The sequence below is a fragment of the Calonectris borealis genome, chromosome 7, assembly GCF_964195595.1.
Source record: "Calonectris borealis chromosome 7, bCalBor7.hap1.2, whole genome shotgun sequence".
NCBI classification, from domain to species: Eukaryota; Metazoa; Chordata; class Aves; order Procellariiformes; family Procellariidae; genus Calonectris; species Calonectris borealis.
In genome coordinates this window covers 44396998-44413645 of record NC_134318.1, presented here as the reverse complement: position 1 = coordinate 44413645, position 16648 = coordinate 44396998, and the positions used below count along the sequence as shown (strand labels likewise).

Here is a 16648-nt window from a genome sequence, read left to right as displayed (position 1 = left end):
TATTCACTTGGCTTGTAGTAAACACTAACCATTAAACACCGATGTTCTAGATGTTCTTAAGAAATTAAAAATGAGCAACTTAAAGTAAACATCAAAGAAGAGAACTGCAGACAAAGACTGCACTTGCATGTGCAATTGCACTTGCAGGTGCAGTGGAAGAAAAGCCTCAGCTGTGCTCGTGTTTCTGGGTTTGACAAGACCTTCACCTTCAAACATGCAGCACTCCACAGTTCTTAAGAGAACAACAAAAAAAGGCAGTACGAGGGCAGCGTCAGAGGAAAACATCAATATGTTTTCAAGTCACGTGTATTCTTGCACTGAGAAGAAACCACCTTTTCCCTCCATACTTGCAGTGACTGCACTAGTACCTAGCTGTACCGAACAGAAACCAGCACTGCTGCAACCACGATTACAGACCTGCTGCCGCTGAATACAAATGGAATCCATTCAAAGTCGCGTCTCACCCTGCCAAGGAGTAAGTCTCCCTGAAACAGACTTGCAATTGGCACTGCGTGCTATTTGTTTCGTTTTAAATGCACAAACAAGTCTTTTCACCACTGTCTCCATCCTTCACAAGGATTTCCTACTATACAAAGAACTCCATTTGAATTTGGTAAATTCATGCAATGACTTAAAACATATATTATAGGTGACAAGAAACCAACAAACAAACAAATAAAAAACCAAGACTCAATTCTTACCTTATTTACATTACTGAGAGTAGCTACTCAAGTAATCTGAGCAAATCAGAGTCAAACCTAATATTTGGGAATGCTCCATGGGACTGTACATACCTCAGGGAAATAATCCTGTGGAAACTTCTCTTTTTCCAGCATGGGCGTGCTTTCTAAAGTGTCTGAATAGATTTCTTTCCCAGTAACCTTTTTATACTTCTTAGCTAGGAAGAGATATAAAACAAAATTAACAGACATATCTTTAATATTATAAGCAACTTACAGCACTCATTGGCAAAGCAGCGGCATCTGCAAAATAGGTGGTAGGGTCTTAGCAAAAGCACAATATGCAAGCACCGAGCTGTTCTGGGGGAAAAAAACAGAGACCACTAAACCATGTATAAACATACTTGTGTATATCAGACATCTTTAAGCTATACAGTTCTGGGTACTGTTATTTTTACTATCCAGAGCACTGTAAAATGTTGGAGCTCTAATTATGAACAAGGTCTCTGTACATCCTTGCACTCAAACCTTCCAGCATGGTTCTTCCAGGAGATGCCTGTCTGTGTCCTCAGCCAGCATCCAGCAATCTATGCTGGATAATTAAAAGGAAAATTAATTAATATAAAACACATTAAGGTGGAAAATGTTACTTATGAGTAGTGATCACCTGTATGTTTTATCCAGCAACTCTTTTTTTCAGACTTTAAGTCTACCTACCTAAGCATCAACTGATGCACATCTCTAACACATTATTGATCACATCTTTTACCCATCAAACAAGTATATAATCATTCATTTAGATCATCTCAGCTTTTTGCCTTTTGCTTTAAATCACCAATATTGACAATCATCACAAACGTAGTGTTTGACCACACTTAAATTGTCTGCTGGGCTAGCTGTGTCAGTGGGGGTGCTGATTTTTGTCACTCCAGAACTGACCCAGTAACGCTGGTGGAACTCCCCATGAAAGATGAGTTGACCACAAGCTGAGCAGCCTATTCCTTTTGTGGAACTGATCTGAGGTAGACTTGGTTTTAATTAATAATTGCCTCTGCAAAGAAAGGCGACATCTTCAAGTCATCCACTGAAGTCATTCAAATACTACAATGCCTAAGATAAAACAAGAAATGTGGAAAAAAGTTCTTATATGAACAGACTGAATGTTTTCCCTTGGAGTCCATGATGATGTCCTTGAGAGTAGGAGAGAATATGCTGCACCAAAACCAAGTGGTTTACTGAGTGGTCTAGAACAGGAAAGTTAGAAATTTCTCTCTGTTATATCCTAAAACAGAAATGGGGACAGTCAATGAAATTCAGGAACAGCAATGCGAAACCTGATAAAAAGAGGAAGTTCATTTTCTACTTAACGCATTATGTTGCTGGGCAACTGACTGTCCCAGACTGTCGGACTTGAGCAAGATCCTGAAAAAGACTGGATATTCGTAACTATTTAGACTGGAACTACAACAGAAATCATACATGCATGAACAGAGCGTAGGAAGGACAGCTGTTAAGCTTCAAGGCCTAACCTAAAGAGACTCCTGAGGTGCAGCTGCCTCACAGCCGCCCATCAGAGGATTTCCTCTGGGTCTCTGCCACGTTTAGCAGCAGTTGCTGGTCCAGACAGAACAGTGACCTGATGCATGGCTGGAAACGATTTTCAACTCTGCCAACATCCCCACTACCTACATGCCAGCCTCCATCAATCAAGAAGGCCAGTAACATAAATCGCCAAGTTTCAGTTGGGTGTTCCTTAATCAGTTAAGTGACTGAAAATGATTAAAAAAATAAAAATCAGATCTCAGGTCAAAAAGGCATTCTGTTTTTAATTATTTCCTCCTGAAATGTTCTGTGCTTATACATGCAGCTCAGTCAACTCTGAATCATTTGTATAGTCACTTGAAAACCCTTAGAGTAAAAAAAGGGTCTTATTTTTGAATGGCCTTCACTGATACTAGGCCGCCTGCGTCAGTTCTCCAGATTATTTCAAACCAAGAAAGTAAAAATCTTGCGCTGGGGATATGCAGAAGATGAATTGGACTCACTCCATTCAAACCCCTACCAGATGCTCTGTGACCCTGTAGCCACCCACCTCTTTCAGATTATTTTTTTCTGGCTATCAGCACAGGAGGCTGACATGTGAATTTAAAGCTGGAATGGGTGCTGTGTGTAAAAGAGACTTAGTGGTAAAGCACATGACTTTGCGAAGTCTTTAATGAATGGTTACATCACAGACAGAAATAGCACAGTCTTTTCAGCCTTAACAATCAATCTATGGATCTATACAGCTCATGAACAAGAGGTTCTGCTTCTTGATCCACTTCGTACTCGGTCTCTCTCCCGATCAGGGCAATGTATTGGCATGTCTAAAGGCGAGAACCTGACTTAATTTACCAAACTCCTCCGACACAGGAATTCGGGCAGCTATCTTACAGCTACTGTTAAGCTGGAACTACCCAACCGGGTTGAGTTTTGACTAGGAATGCATAAGAGAAAAACTGCAAAACAACTATTATCAAGAGCCCTGAACTGTCCAGTTCTACCAGATATCTGGTGAAAATACCAAGCAATAGAAAAACTTGTCACTTTAAGCTGTCTCGATAAAGTATTTTATATAATCTGAGGAAGCATTTACTGTAATGTAGCAATATATCTTCAGGGGGAAAAAGAAAAGTATCATTCTTTATGTGCCAATCAGCTTTGAGATCTGGCTCCCACAGGAAGACTAAACAAATATCCTGATAAACTAATGTGACATCATTCTAAGTAGACCACGGATGGATGTGCCTCTTTCAGTAAGTTTAACAGTGTCAGCAGAAAGATCCCGATGTCATTCAGGATACAGAAAACATTTGGCAGAACGGTAAGGACTGAAGGCTTCTGCTGTGAGAACCTAAATAAAAGGTAGCACTTGGCAGAAAGGAGGCACTTTACCATCAACTTATGTTAACATCAATGCTAAATATGAACCAGCGATTCATTTACATGACGGCTGAGAAGCAAATGCAGGAGGAAAGAAGCATGCCTTCTCACATATCTCCAAGTAAAAATCCTTCTACGCTATTTCTGATTTCACACCAGAGAAAACGAGATTCTTTCTGTAAATCAAAGTGGTAGACTGAAACTGGCCTAATACCCCAGTCAGCAAACCCCTCTGTCGGATGATGGCCCTTTAGAACACATAGCTTGTCCATAGTTTAAATTGTAAGCAAACTTTTGGGCCTCTGACCACTGTATAAATAGTCCAACACCTTCTACGCTGTAGCAAATAATACGTGAAGCTGTAGGAGAAAATTGTTCTCATTTTAAAACTCAAGTCTTCCTGAGAACTGAAAAACAGAGACAATCTTTTTTTTCCAAAGACTATATTGAGTCAAATCCAACTGTGCAGTGAATTTTCAAAAGACACAGTGATGTTACAGGAATATTGAATTGTATATAAACATCTATTTTTTGCATGCTTTTGAGTAGAACCAGAATTTCATAATGATTTTTGTGCAGAGAACGTTTGTATCCATTTGGATTTTTCCTCTGATTTAAGAGCTTAATACACTGTGAAAATGTCAATAGTCATGAGAGAAGAGGCAAGTTTTACATTTCCTCTGAAAGATGGGAGCCTTCAGGGTCATATTTTACAAACACTACACTGGGAGACTGATTCTGCTCTACATTAAGAGAACAGTGGGTGACTTACAACACTGATTCAGTGTAGCACCTGCTTTCCTTGGATTTTTATTGAGAGTTTTTTCTTTGCAAGTGATGACTGGGCCAAACACATCTTTATGTGCATGGTTCACACCCCATCTGGCTTTGCCAAGGTTTTGCCAAGCAAAACAAAGCACTTAACATTTAAAGTGTTTATTTTCTGGAACAAGTATCTGCTTATTTCTTTTATGTCGATTATTTTCCCCTACACTTTTTCCTTCCATTTTCTCACTTTTTAAAAATTTTTACATTTTCTTTTAAAAGCCATACAGTAGCGAATAAGCTCTCAATCAACGATTAAACCCAGAAAGCTCCCCTTATCCTAAAACAGTTGTCATTTCACTCTGTGAGATGTCGCTAGAGCAGGACATGTCTCGTCTATGACCAGCGGGAGGGAACTTTAGTGGAATTCAGAGCGCAACTGCTAGTCGCTGGTGTGACGAAGTTGTGGGCTCAGGAATTAGCTGTGCAGATACAGTTCATGTATTACTGATACACAAAGCCATTCACATGGCAAAATGAATAAACAGTTACTAACAGCGGACCAGCAGGCTGTTCAATCCAGGGACTGGGGTAACACCTTGGACACCCAGCTTCACAGGCAATGCCAATTTCCTCCAATATTTCCACCCTGCACAGTTCATCTGATGATACTATCATCACTTAGTGTCTGCAAAACTGTTCTAGTTTGGGAGAAAGACTAGGTATGACCTCTCCTCAGAAGTCCCTACATCACTACTGAGTCTTCCAGTATGGTCTCTCAGAAATAAGATCTACTCTGAACTGCCTATGACATTGTAGCTAAAATTTTCCTTCCGCATTGAAACCATCGATGACAGGAGGACTTATGTTGGCTGAATCTTGAATTGCTATATACATAGAACTACCGTTCAAACATTTCAGGGAGGAAGACCTGTACCCTCAATTACATGAGCAGAGACAATCTGTCTCTACTGAGAACAAAAATAATGAATCTATATAATTAAGACAATTAGTTCCCTCTATAGTTACCACCATTTCAACAGTGTCCCAAATTAATGGGATGCTAGATGTAGTATTAATGTGATTCAGCTCAGTAAGCTAAATGAAGCTCAGAAGATTTTTGTATTTAATATACAGACAGTTCTCAACTGAAATAACATAAATTTTATATAATCTTTTCTATATACACCTCAGGAAGCATTCAATAATTTTCCATGATCCTTCTAATATTTAATGTACATAGCCTAGCATTACTTTTAAACTTCTGAGATTTAGCAAGACCTCCAACCTGACGGATCAATGTGGGTTAAAAACAATGACACCCTCCTACTGACCTGCACTGCTCCAAAGTAATTTAAGCCATAAATCTACCTCAGCTGCTTTGCAAAATGACCATCACTGTTGGACATTTAAGGTCTTCGTCCTGTAACTGATCTACATGGAGGAACCTTGTGGCCATTCAGAGTTCTTTTGAAATCATCAGGGATCTCTATGGATCCAAAGGTCCATCTGCATGGGAATGATTAATGCACCGGTTTTCAACCTGTGGCCGCTCCATTGACTTCTTCTAAGAGGTCTATAAAAGGTAAGAAAAGTAACGTCTGTCATCAATGGACGTGCATGCATTATAGAGAAGTCTGCATATTGTGGAAAAAACTGCTAGGCACCACTATCAGAAAAGATGACAGAAAAGTTGCCTTGATGTATAAAGCCAATTGACAACTAACAACATTTAATTCCTTCGCTTACCTTTAAAATCAAACTGGTAGATGTTTTTCAAAGATTCATGAAGAAAGTAAAAACTTCCTAGAGCCTGTAAAAAACAACAATAAAATAAGAAATTACAAAAATATCTACTTTGGCTAAGTATCTTGCTTTCCAATTTAAAAAAAAAAAAACAGAAGAAATTAAATACTAATAAATAAAATTACTAAGTTTTACATTTTCTAAGATCTATAAAAATATTCATTTCCTTTGTTGCTTCTCTGAAGTTTCATAAGGCATTGTAAAGAAGATCCATAACAGCTGACTAAACATGGTAAGGGCACAATTACCAGGTGTACTTTTAGAAATACCAAATGGATGGATGCAATTAGTAATACAGACAAATACCTTTCTAAACACCGAACGCATCCCTACAATTCTTTTAAAAAAGCCTGACAATTTCTGCTTCATTTTCAGAGCAAAGCAAATGCTTTTGGAGACTGCAGTATGGAAACAAGGTAAGGGCTGAGAGATTCAATAGCTTTTGAGAGCCAAGCACAAGTTTTTCATATTCCTACCGAGTTGTGCAGAGTGAGTGACTTTGCCAGCTGCAGAGCAGGCATAACACTTAAAATCTAACAGGAGTGTTAGGAATATTTGTACACGCTTGTACAGCTTTCCCTGTTCATAAGTGTTTTGACAATAATTATAATGACTGAACAGTACAGTATGTCCATCTCTGCTAGCCACACTTGGAGAGCAACTGGTACTCCTAGCTTCAGTGTGAAGCCTACAGCGGCAAGTATTTTCTCACAATGCACTGACCCGCAGGGAAAGAATATACAAATACCTAGCAGAGGGGCTTAGATGTTTGAATGCAGGTTAAGTTTCTTGACACTGGCAGAACTGATGTGTTTCTAAGGATAAGCAGAAGCAGAGTTTAGTGCCCACAACAATACAAGAAAAATTTGAGTTACTGTTGAAAATAAAATACTATGTATTTACAGTTCAGATTTAGATAGGACTTATAACTCCTTCTGCTGATCTAGTCCTGAGCAACTCTTCTCTTTAGTGTTTTTCAAAACAGTGACCTGATCCAACTACAGAATTCTATTACAGTTTTAATGATTAGTCCATGACCGGTAAAGCATGTAAACACAGAAGTAATCTCTACTGCATTCAGAAAAGCTTATAAACTCCCACCTCAGCAAATCGATTTTAAAAGCACACTGAAGTCCACCCATATTCGGCAAAATATTAGTACCTCTTCCTTACAAATACTTAAGTACTTTCCTGGTTTCTGAAGATTTCTAAGTTCTTAATCCTCAGTCCATTATTAAAGAAAGCACCTTTGTTCAGGGTACCACCTAAGCACACCCCTCAGTTGCACAGGCACAAGCACATTGGTCCCAACGTGGACAAGAGCTGAAATGCCATCTCTCTTCAGACTGATCACAACGCAGGGTGTGTTGTCTAGCTGGTGAGAACGGCAGTCAGCCTGCTGTGGATTTTAGGACCCTTTTCTCTGCCACAGAGTTCCCACGAAATATGAGGAAATCCACTCCAAGCTTCCCACGTCAAATAACTATATATCCCTCTTTTTCTGGGTACCCACCCTCAGACTTCTGGGATCCAGTTTACAGAAGCCTGAGTGAACTCAGCTGCAACTGGCACTAATGGTCCTGTGCTCCAAATACACACGACAGTAGAGTGACAATAATGCTTGTTGCAATCACAGTGTCTTACACAAGTGGAATGAAGAAATGAAGATCTGAAGTGCAAGAGACCGTCTAGCCCAGAGGTGGTTCTCAAACACGGCAGGTAAAACCCCCATGGTCACACACTAGCAGCAGAGACTGCCAACGCAGACCCTGCCGGGACTGGTGAAGGAACGCTGCATGGCTCACCACCTCAGGATGAGCTGGCCATCCCTCATCTGGTCCAGCACCCGCCACCCAGACAGGGCCCAGTGCATCCTAGACCTATGCGTTTCAGCTGGACTGTTTCTGAGAGACACGTGAAAGGCAACGTAGAAAGACAACCCAATTACCATAGAAAGGACTGTTCCTCCACCAGAACATCTTCCAGGGTTTGCAATGCATTCAGGCCATACCTAACAAACAATTTTCTAACTTGCACCTAAAAACCTCTGCAGAAGAGGCTTCCACGACCTCCCGATGCAGCCTGACATAATTTTTCCCTATCCTGAAACCTACAAAGTTTCCTTAACAGGGACAATCCTCTGCCTTCCTGCTCCAGTCTTTTCTTCATATCCTCACAGCAGTGACCCCACTCCTTTTCCAGTGAACCTCCATGGACTGGAAGGCTGCTAACCCGGGGTGCTCAGGCCGGGACAGTCCCTTCCTGGCTCCATTTATGTTATCGAAGCTTTGCCAAGCTTTCACCTATACGTACTGTGAGCTTGCTGCTTGCTTTTGCTTCTTCACAGTCATACAGTGTATGTTTTCCTCCAGTTAAGGAACAGAAAATTACATATGAGAAGAGAGTAAAGGAAAATCAAGTGAGAAAGGAAAAAGTAGCGTAAACAGACTTTATAGTGGAATATAAAAAATGTACAAATTTTAAATGAGAACTTAATGAGCCTTTAAACACTTCTGATGCATTCAACAGAAGTTGAAAAAAAAAAAGCAGCCTGCCACTAGATAAACTCTTATTGAGAATATAAAAGAAGCAACGCATTACACAAAAAGGATGATTTAGTTTCATTTTGTCTTTTACTCCTATAATGACAGAGACCCTCCTGGCAGAGTACTGTTTTGGTTCAGTGACTGCTGCATTATTTATGAGATGCTGCACATCCAGAGATTAAACATTTGCTGATTTGTCAAAAGCACAAACATGAGGTCCTGCCCATCTCCTTGACATATTAGTCCATCCAACAGAAAACACTGTCACACATTTAATTGATGAGTACACTTCCCTGCGACCCAGTCAGCTTCTTTTAAGTCTTTGGTTTTCTTTTTTATAACATGGAGGAGGCAAATAAGAAAATGCAGGAGACACTCTTGTAGAGGACTCAAGGTTAACTATCCTGCAACAAGGACACAGTGCCAGAAAAAAAATAAATCCTGATACAAGATAAAAACATTGCCACATGATATCTAATTTCTAACTGAAGAAATTGTCATCAGCAGTAAAAAACGCTGCTGTCTCAAGCTAAACTTTCACTATACCCTGGCCTTTGGATTTTGAAAACGGGAGATTATTCTTAAATAGCAATATGTTTAGAGAGAGGTTTTTTGGTAGAGAAAAGTATATTTTGTCTCTCAGAGAGCTAAAACTAGATAAAAGTCTTAAAATCACATGCAAGCTACAGGTAAAATTCAGTTGTTGTACTTGAAAATAACTTTCCTAAACTAACTTACAAAGCCTCCAGTTAAAACAAAGAAAGAAAAATACATGCTGTCACAACTTTAAATTTTGTGGAAAGGCAGCAAATCCTATGTTAAAAGTGCCTGCTTCTTTGAACGCACATATGTGCTGCTTAGATGCATCACCATCAAGGAAAAACAGGAATGGAAGAAAGTTATTTTCAGAATTCTCCTTGCTAAAACTAAGTTACAGTGAGGTTGACCAAAAACAGGGGCTTGGGATGGGGTTAGAATATGGGGCTTAGCTGTGGTACCCTTGCTTCACGAGGACTTGTGAAGGTAGTGACAGTGACTGGGTTCGTAAATACTGCTCGGATGAGTAGATGTCTCACAATATGGTTCTGTATCACAGAATTCCATCTTACGCATAAGCATCTTATATTCTTAACATCGATGTGTTTTTTATACACACACAGTTCTTATCCTACTGAAATCAGTGTGATCAATTATGAAGTAAAGTACTTCTGAGTGAAAGGACATTACAGTTGAGCTCTTACCTGTTTATTTATTTAGAGACCTTACATAAAAGCTTACAACATAAGTATTATATTAAATTTAAATAATTTTAATTTGAGATATATATATCTCTATATTACAAAAAAAGGAAAGTATAAACCGCTGGATGTGTTCTCAGTTATAAAATCTAGTTAAATATGATTACTCTATTTTACCAGAAGCTATTATTAACTAATAGACTGCATTAAAGTCATGTTCTCTAGACTTGAGTCATTCTCCTCTCTCCTACTCTTTCTGAATTCTTCCCAGCTGGTCCATCTCTTTCTTCAATGCACAGGGCAAAATCTGACATATATAGTACTCTATAAGAACTCAGTATAAGGATACAGCTTTATTTCGGCTCCTTATAGGGTTTTCAGAAGGAAAAAAATTAGCCTCGGCAAGCATCTGGAAAATATCATCCCAAATGCCTCAAGTCTGAAAAATTTTAAAGCCAGTGAAAAAGGGATACTGGAATGGGAAATCCTGGGCTACGTCAGTAACATGTGGCCAATTCAGCCTACCTATAACATCTAAATACTGTTTTTAAGGGAGCTGTTCTTTTCCTCAGAATCTAGGGTAGCAGAATCACGCAGGCTGGAAGGGACAGTCCAACCCCTGTCCGAAGCAGGGCTGACAACTGGACTGCTCACGGCATTGCCCAGATGATTCAAAAATCTCCAGGGTTGGAGACTGCCTCCCGTTTTGAAGCCTCTGTCTCAGTGTTTGACCACCTTCAGGGTAAACTTTTTTCCCTTTATTCTCATTGGAATTCTCCTTGCCACAGCTGAGATGGAAATGTAAGGCTAACTAAAAAAAAATTTGAAAACAGTGTCCTATCCAAATCAGGCACAAATAATTTTAAAGACAGGTAAAAATTTAAATCTAAGTGACAGGATTATGAATTCTGAAGCTTCTCTATGTAATACATCAACAAGTAAACCAAGATGAATCAAGATGCTCTAAAAACTGTTTTATTTAGATGCTGTAATTCTACTAAAAATAGTACTGCCACTTGTGCTCAAGCTACAACTTTATTTCTGAGCATCCTGATTTGCTCACTGCTTGACTTCTTACAGTTTTAATCTCATTTTTAAAAAATAACTTTGAAGAATTATGCAGCAAAAGTTGGTTTGATAGTCTTCATTTGTAGCACTGTGTGTCAACTAATTGTGCACAAAGAATCTCTGATAGTGATTAAGTAACACTGTACAGTTTCAGGAACTGATACTACTAACATTAAGATAGGCTTTGACTGTGTAATTCTAAACACACCATTGAAAAGAAGCAAAACTATAATGGAATGGAAATTATGGCTATCGTTATCTTCCGCATTGTTATAGACTTAATCAGGTTTACGTACATAAATGTTAACTTGTAAAAATGATGGAGTGCAGTTATTCACTGCCCTGACACAATGAAATGTAAGTAAAAAGAAACTTTCTTTCAAGGCCTAATGCCTAGGCCCTTTTGTTGAGGAGATTATATTAATTCAATTTATTCCTCACAAAATGACAGTTTAACAATGAAGTTAAATGATATTAATTCAAAGTCTAGCACTTTGCTTTTTCTTATTTACAATTTTAATATTCTTTGGAAGAAGAAATAGTGGCATATACAGTAGCAGTAGTACATACAGTATCTAAGTAATATCCTACAGAAACACATTACAAATTATAAACCACCCCAAACAGTTCAACCTTTAAAAATTTCAAACGTAAAGAAAGAAAACTATTATTTGTTCCACTTTAAGGATTGTTGAAATTGATTACTTCTGCTGTTAGCACAAATTCTGTGCCATCTGTAAGCACGTGCTTTTGCTAAAATGCAACCTCAGAAGTCGTGTTATGTATTGTACCTTGCTTTCTCAGTTTCTGCTACATCTATGTTAGTGACTGCAGAACAGTGAATCAGCAAATCTGCACATATTTAAGCCCTCTTTACAACAGTCTTTCTAGAGTGGAAGCCTGAAAAATAATATTCACCGAGGGTCACCGAAGCTGACTTTACCGTGCAGTTGGGGAGGATGCACGTTCCGCAACTGTGGCCCGCCCCCCCCCCCGGCCCCGGACAGTGCCGCAGTTATCCCCCGAATGGATCAATCTGTTGACTGTCATCTCAAGCATTCAGAGCAACCTCATTTCTGAGATCAAGGCTCAGACACAGTGTGACAAGCTCCTGCTAGCCACTCTGAACCCGAATCGTAGTGGTACTGCACCAAGATATGAACAGGAGATGGTATATGCTCTGCCGCACGTGTAATGTCTTACCAGAATGAAGTGAAGGGAGCAGCCGCAGTCTTCTCTGCTTGATTTTCCAAGTAGTCTGCAAACACAGACTAGTCATGGAAACCGTATTTCAGTAGCCCCGTCGCAGAGTGATGAATGGATAGCTCACACTTTGGCTCAGACCAGAAAGTTCTGAATTTGTCACGTCAACCTGCCAACCCCTGGGTCTGTAACTGTATCAAAATCACCTTGTATTTAGTAACACCAGAAGTTTCTGGAAGTTCAGGAAGATCAGCACAACCCGTTGACCTCGGGTGGTCACAGGGACCAGATGTGCAACTCTCCAGACCGATCAGCCAGGTGGCCTTCTACCCTACTAGCAAAGCCAGGAGCTGCCAAAACAGAAGGGGCTTCATCAGAGCCCAAGTCGCCTAGTTACTCCTGTAAGTATATACACAATTCAAAGTAATACCCATGGCCATGAAGAAATACCACACAGTCACAGCTGATGGCTCTATTTAAATTCATTCACATTTTGCTTTACAGAGGAGTTTAAGCATTGTAAATAGGCATGAATATATATATACACCCTAAATAAAATAGCAGAAAGCATGAAAGTGAAAAGTCAGATTGGACAGTCGTGAAAAATGGTAATTTTTAGCTTGGCCAAGTAGCTTAGAAACGCACAAGAATGTTAAAACTGTTTGCCGATTATTCTCCTGTCTCCCCTGTACATTATAACTAAACAGCTTTGCTTTAACTCCTAAAATCAAATAGGTAGACCTGCACACAAAATCCTACAAGTAGACTAGGAAAAATTTCCTTTGTGAGCTCCTAGAAACTCTTTCAACATCGCAACCACTAATTGTAGAGTCACAGTCAAACACATCCTAGCTTTTGAAAGTGTTTGAGAGAATGGCCCTTACGGAAACATTCAGGAACTCAGTGAAAAGGCCAGGCGATTATTTCACGGCAATACTGTTATTAACAAAATGCCTTTTTTCAGGACTGACAGAAGTACCTGGCTGTTCTTACCATGTGCACGTACAGAATTGTACTGCCAGCTGTAGAAACAGATAGCAAAATTTAACTTACAGTTAGCACATGTTAGTTAAAAGAGCTTTGCCTCTCCCCCCCAAAATGTGTTATGGAGAAAAAAGGTATCTTCTCCTTGTTAGGAGACTGTTAGTTAAACGATCACTGCTTTTAATTAGGTTCCAGAATGATACTCAGTACAATATTGGAAATTTCTTTCATTATTGCATGCCAAAAGACTCATCTGGAAAAACCAGTACTGATGGCAAGATAAACAAATTGGTTCTGATGGGTTACACATCTGGCATTATTAAGAACACTATTCCTTTAATTATACTGAAATCTTGCTACGAAAGTCTGAAGATTAAAACAGCCATACTTATTTAACAGCCAATTGGCATAATTTCTTTTTACAGTACGTCATTTCAACTGTGGAAATTCAATTCATAAAGGAAATACCTGAATAAGAGTTTAATCACTGTACAGAGTAAACATTTACTGCATTACCTCACTAAATGTGATAAAGCTAATATATAAAGATTGCTTTAAATAAATTTAAAAGAAATTGCCAATGATGACACAGAAACTGTAATTCATGTAGTCATAAAATCCATAATTAGCTTTAATGAATATTTAAAGTCAAAGTTCAACCCAACTTTTTCAATGTTTAACCTACTATATCAATATAGTTCAAGGAATTCATCTATCATCGAACATGACAATGTCTGAATATTAATTAGCATGGAGCACTGCTGACAGGAAGCCCTTATCTCCTACCAGTCCTTCTGGCTATGCTGTATGTCAACAGTGTGTTTGTCACACCTGGTATTATTGATTACCCGCCTGTTTTGCTAACAACAATTTAAAAAATATTTTACATATTTATAAACCTAAACATCACGAGCATGTATTAGTTTCCCATTAGTAAAATGGAGTCTATTAGCTGCCACATTTCGGTCAGGGGAAACACAGCAAATGAGCAGTTGCCGCAGCTCCAGACAGAAGACAGTCATTTTACGTAAAAGCACTGTTGCCGACACGGGGACACCTCCTCTGGATTCGTTTATGTCGCAATGAAGTTGAGGAGACTTCAAACAGGATAACCCGAGATGGGAAACGGTGCAGGCCCTACCTTCCCCGCGGCCTCTTCGCGAGGCGCGCAGGCCCCGGGCGCCGGTGCCAACACCTGCCCGGCCGCCACCCGCCCAGCCAGGCCCTGCCGCCGGGCTGCGGCCCCGTGCCCGCGCCGACGGGCCGCCCGCACCCGCCCGCCAAGGGGCCACCGAGCAGCCTCGCACCCCGGCCGGGCCCGCTCCCCTGGCCGGCCCGGCAGCCTCACACCCCCGGCCGGGCCCGCTCCCCTGGCCGGCCCGGCAGTCCCCGTGCCCCGGACCGGGCCCACGCCCGCAGAAGGCCCCGCCTGGGGAGGCGGGAAGGAGGGGTGGAGGGCAGCGTCCCGCCGGCCTGCCGCGGCCGCAGCCGCCTGAGGGGACGGCTCGGTCCCTGCGGGAGCGGGAGCGCCGCGCTGCCGCCGCTGCGCGCTGCCCTGCCGCGGGGCGGGGACAGCAGGACGGCGCTAGACCTCTGCTGGGAAACAAGCCACAGGCTACCGTGGACTTCGTGAAAACACCTGCCCTTAGTTTGCCTTTAAAAAGTTAATTTTGATACAATTTTCACCTTCCAAGAAATGGAGAAAGGGCCCGACGGAAGGACAGGCTGGTTCTGACACATCTAAATAGCGACTGACAAAGTAACTACAAATAACGAGCGATGTTAAAGTATATGCTTGTCAACTCTGTTCAGAGGCTACTTGATCCAGTATAGCTAAATTAACACTAAATGTCTATTATTCATTCAAGGTTAAAAAAACAGGCTGGGTACACAGATCAACTCATTATAAAATAGTCTATCACTTTTTATTTGCAAACAAATTAGGTGGCCAGCAATTTATCATTTCCTGAATTGGACTTATCAGCTAAAGTACACACAATTAAACTGCTATTGAGCTTCCCCCCAAACAGGCCTCCTCCACCTGACGTGCAGACAGCCGGAGCCCGAACCCGGCCATTTCAAACAATTACGCACTAATTTCGCAGCTTCGTATCTCAAACACAGGTATCAGCTTAATTTCAACAGTATTTGAATTTAATAAAGTGTAAAAGTGAGTGAACTCCAAATATTCAGTGACGAACTTAATAAACTCTCCCAGCGTACTGTAACTTGGTCTGTATTAAAAATATCTGCTTAGTTACACGTGATACTGTCATTAAAGCAAATGGAATTACTCGAGAAGAGTAAAAGCTCTGGCAGGATTGGTATTGAAGACTCTCTTACTCCATAAAACCTAAAATGATGTTACGTATCATAATATAAACATACCTATTTGTAAAGAGGCAACTTGCAGCACCACAACTTGCTTGCACAATTGCTAATATCTTAACAGTTTCTCCAGTGACCGTTTCCCAATTAAGTCAATGGTGCTGAAGCAGTGGAGACTTCTGATAGCAGAAGCCTGCAGGTTCAGCTGGTGGGGAAAAAAAAGGGTATCTAGCACCAGGTCTACCCAAATCCTGGTAATTTGTTTACTGTAATTAGACCCATGCTGTAATTAAGGACATGGTGTAGTGGGTATGGTGGTGTTGGGTTGACAGTTGGACTCGATGATCTTAGAGGTCTTTTCCAACCTTAATGATTCTCTGATTCTATGATTCATACCTGCAAAGATACTTCAGCATTTCTAGATTAATTTCCACATGCTGGTTTTGACTTTAAAAGTTCTCATTTGTTTGTAATCTATTTATTTTATGGACCTGCCAATTTTTCAAACTGACTCTCTCAGCCCTTGCAGGTGGGCAGTGAAGTTATACTTCTGACTACTTTGTGCCAGCTGAATAACCTCACACTTTCCATGTTTCCAGCTTCAGTGAGCTGTCAGAACATGCAGTGTGATTTCTAACCATCCTCAACTAATTTTAATGCCACAACCTTTCCTGTTAAGTTGTAGTTTAGCAGCACCAGATGTACCTTTAACATCTAGCACAGCTCCCTCACTCTTTTCCTTCTTATTTCTTCAGAACGGTTCTTTTAAGTGTGACAAGAATAGCAATTAACTATCAAGAGGAATAGTCACTATAAATTTACCACTAAAAAAATCCAAATAATTAAAAAATAAATTCTGGGTTTTTTTGCTTTTATAATAGTTGAATTAGGATAGTTGAATTGAATAGTTGAATCCAGGAAACAACTGATCCATGAGTGTTTAAGTATAGTTTTATAGCTTGTACTATTTATTTCTGGACTCATTAGCAAGACACAGATATTTTCAAATGGGCTTATCTGTTTAGGTTTCTAAAAAGGTTGTGACCTGTCTACATGACAGATTGGCGTAACTGTTTTAAAAATTCCAAGATATCTAAATCCCAAGTCA

At 40.2% G+C, this 16648-nt stretch overlaps 1 protein-coding gene across 4 annotated transcripts in view; it reads right to left on the bottom strand.

Annotated features, from left to right (window-relative positions):
• The window catches only part of INPP5A (inositol polyphosphate-5-phosphatase A), a 262986-nt gene that overhangs the window by 113743 nt on the left and 132595 nt on the right, over positions 1-16648 (bottom strand). For all 4 annotated transcript variants that reach the window (XM_075155323.1, XM_075155322.1, XM_075155324.1 and 1 more), the window contains exons 5-6: positions 6117-6180; positions 795-898 (exon numbers count right to left, since the gene is read on the bottom strand). In XM_075155323.1, the coding sequence (XP_075011424.1) occupies positions 795-898; positions 6117-6180 (168 nt within the window). The remainder of the gene's footprint in view (positions 1-794; positions 899-6116; positions 6181-16648) is intronic.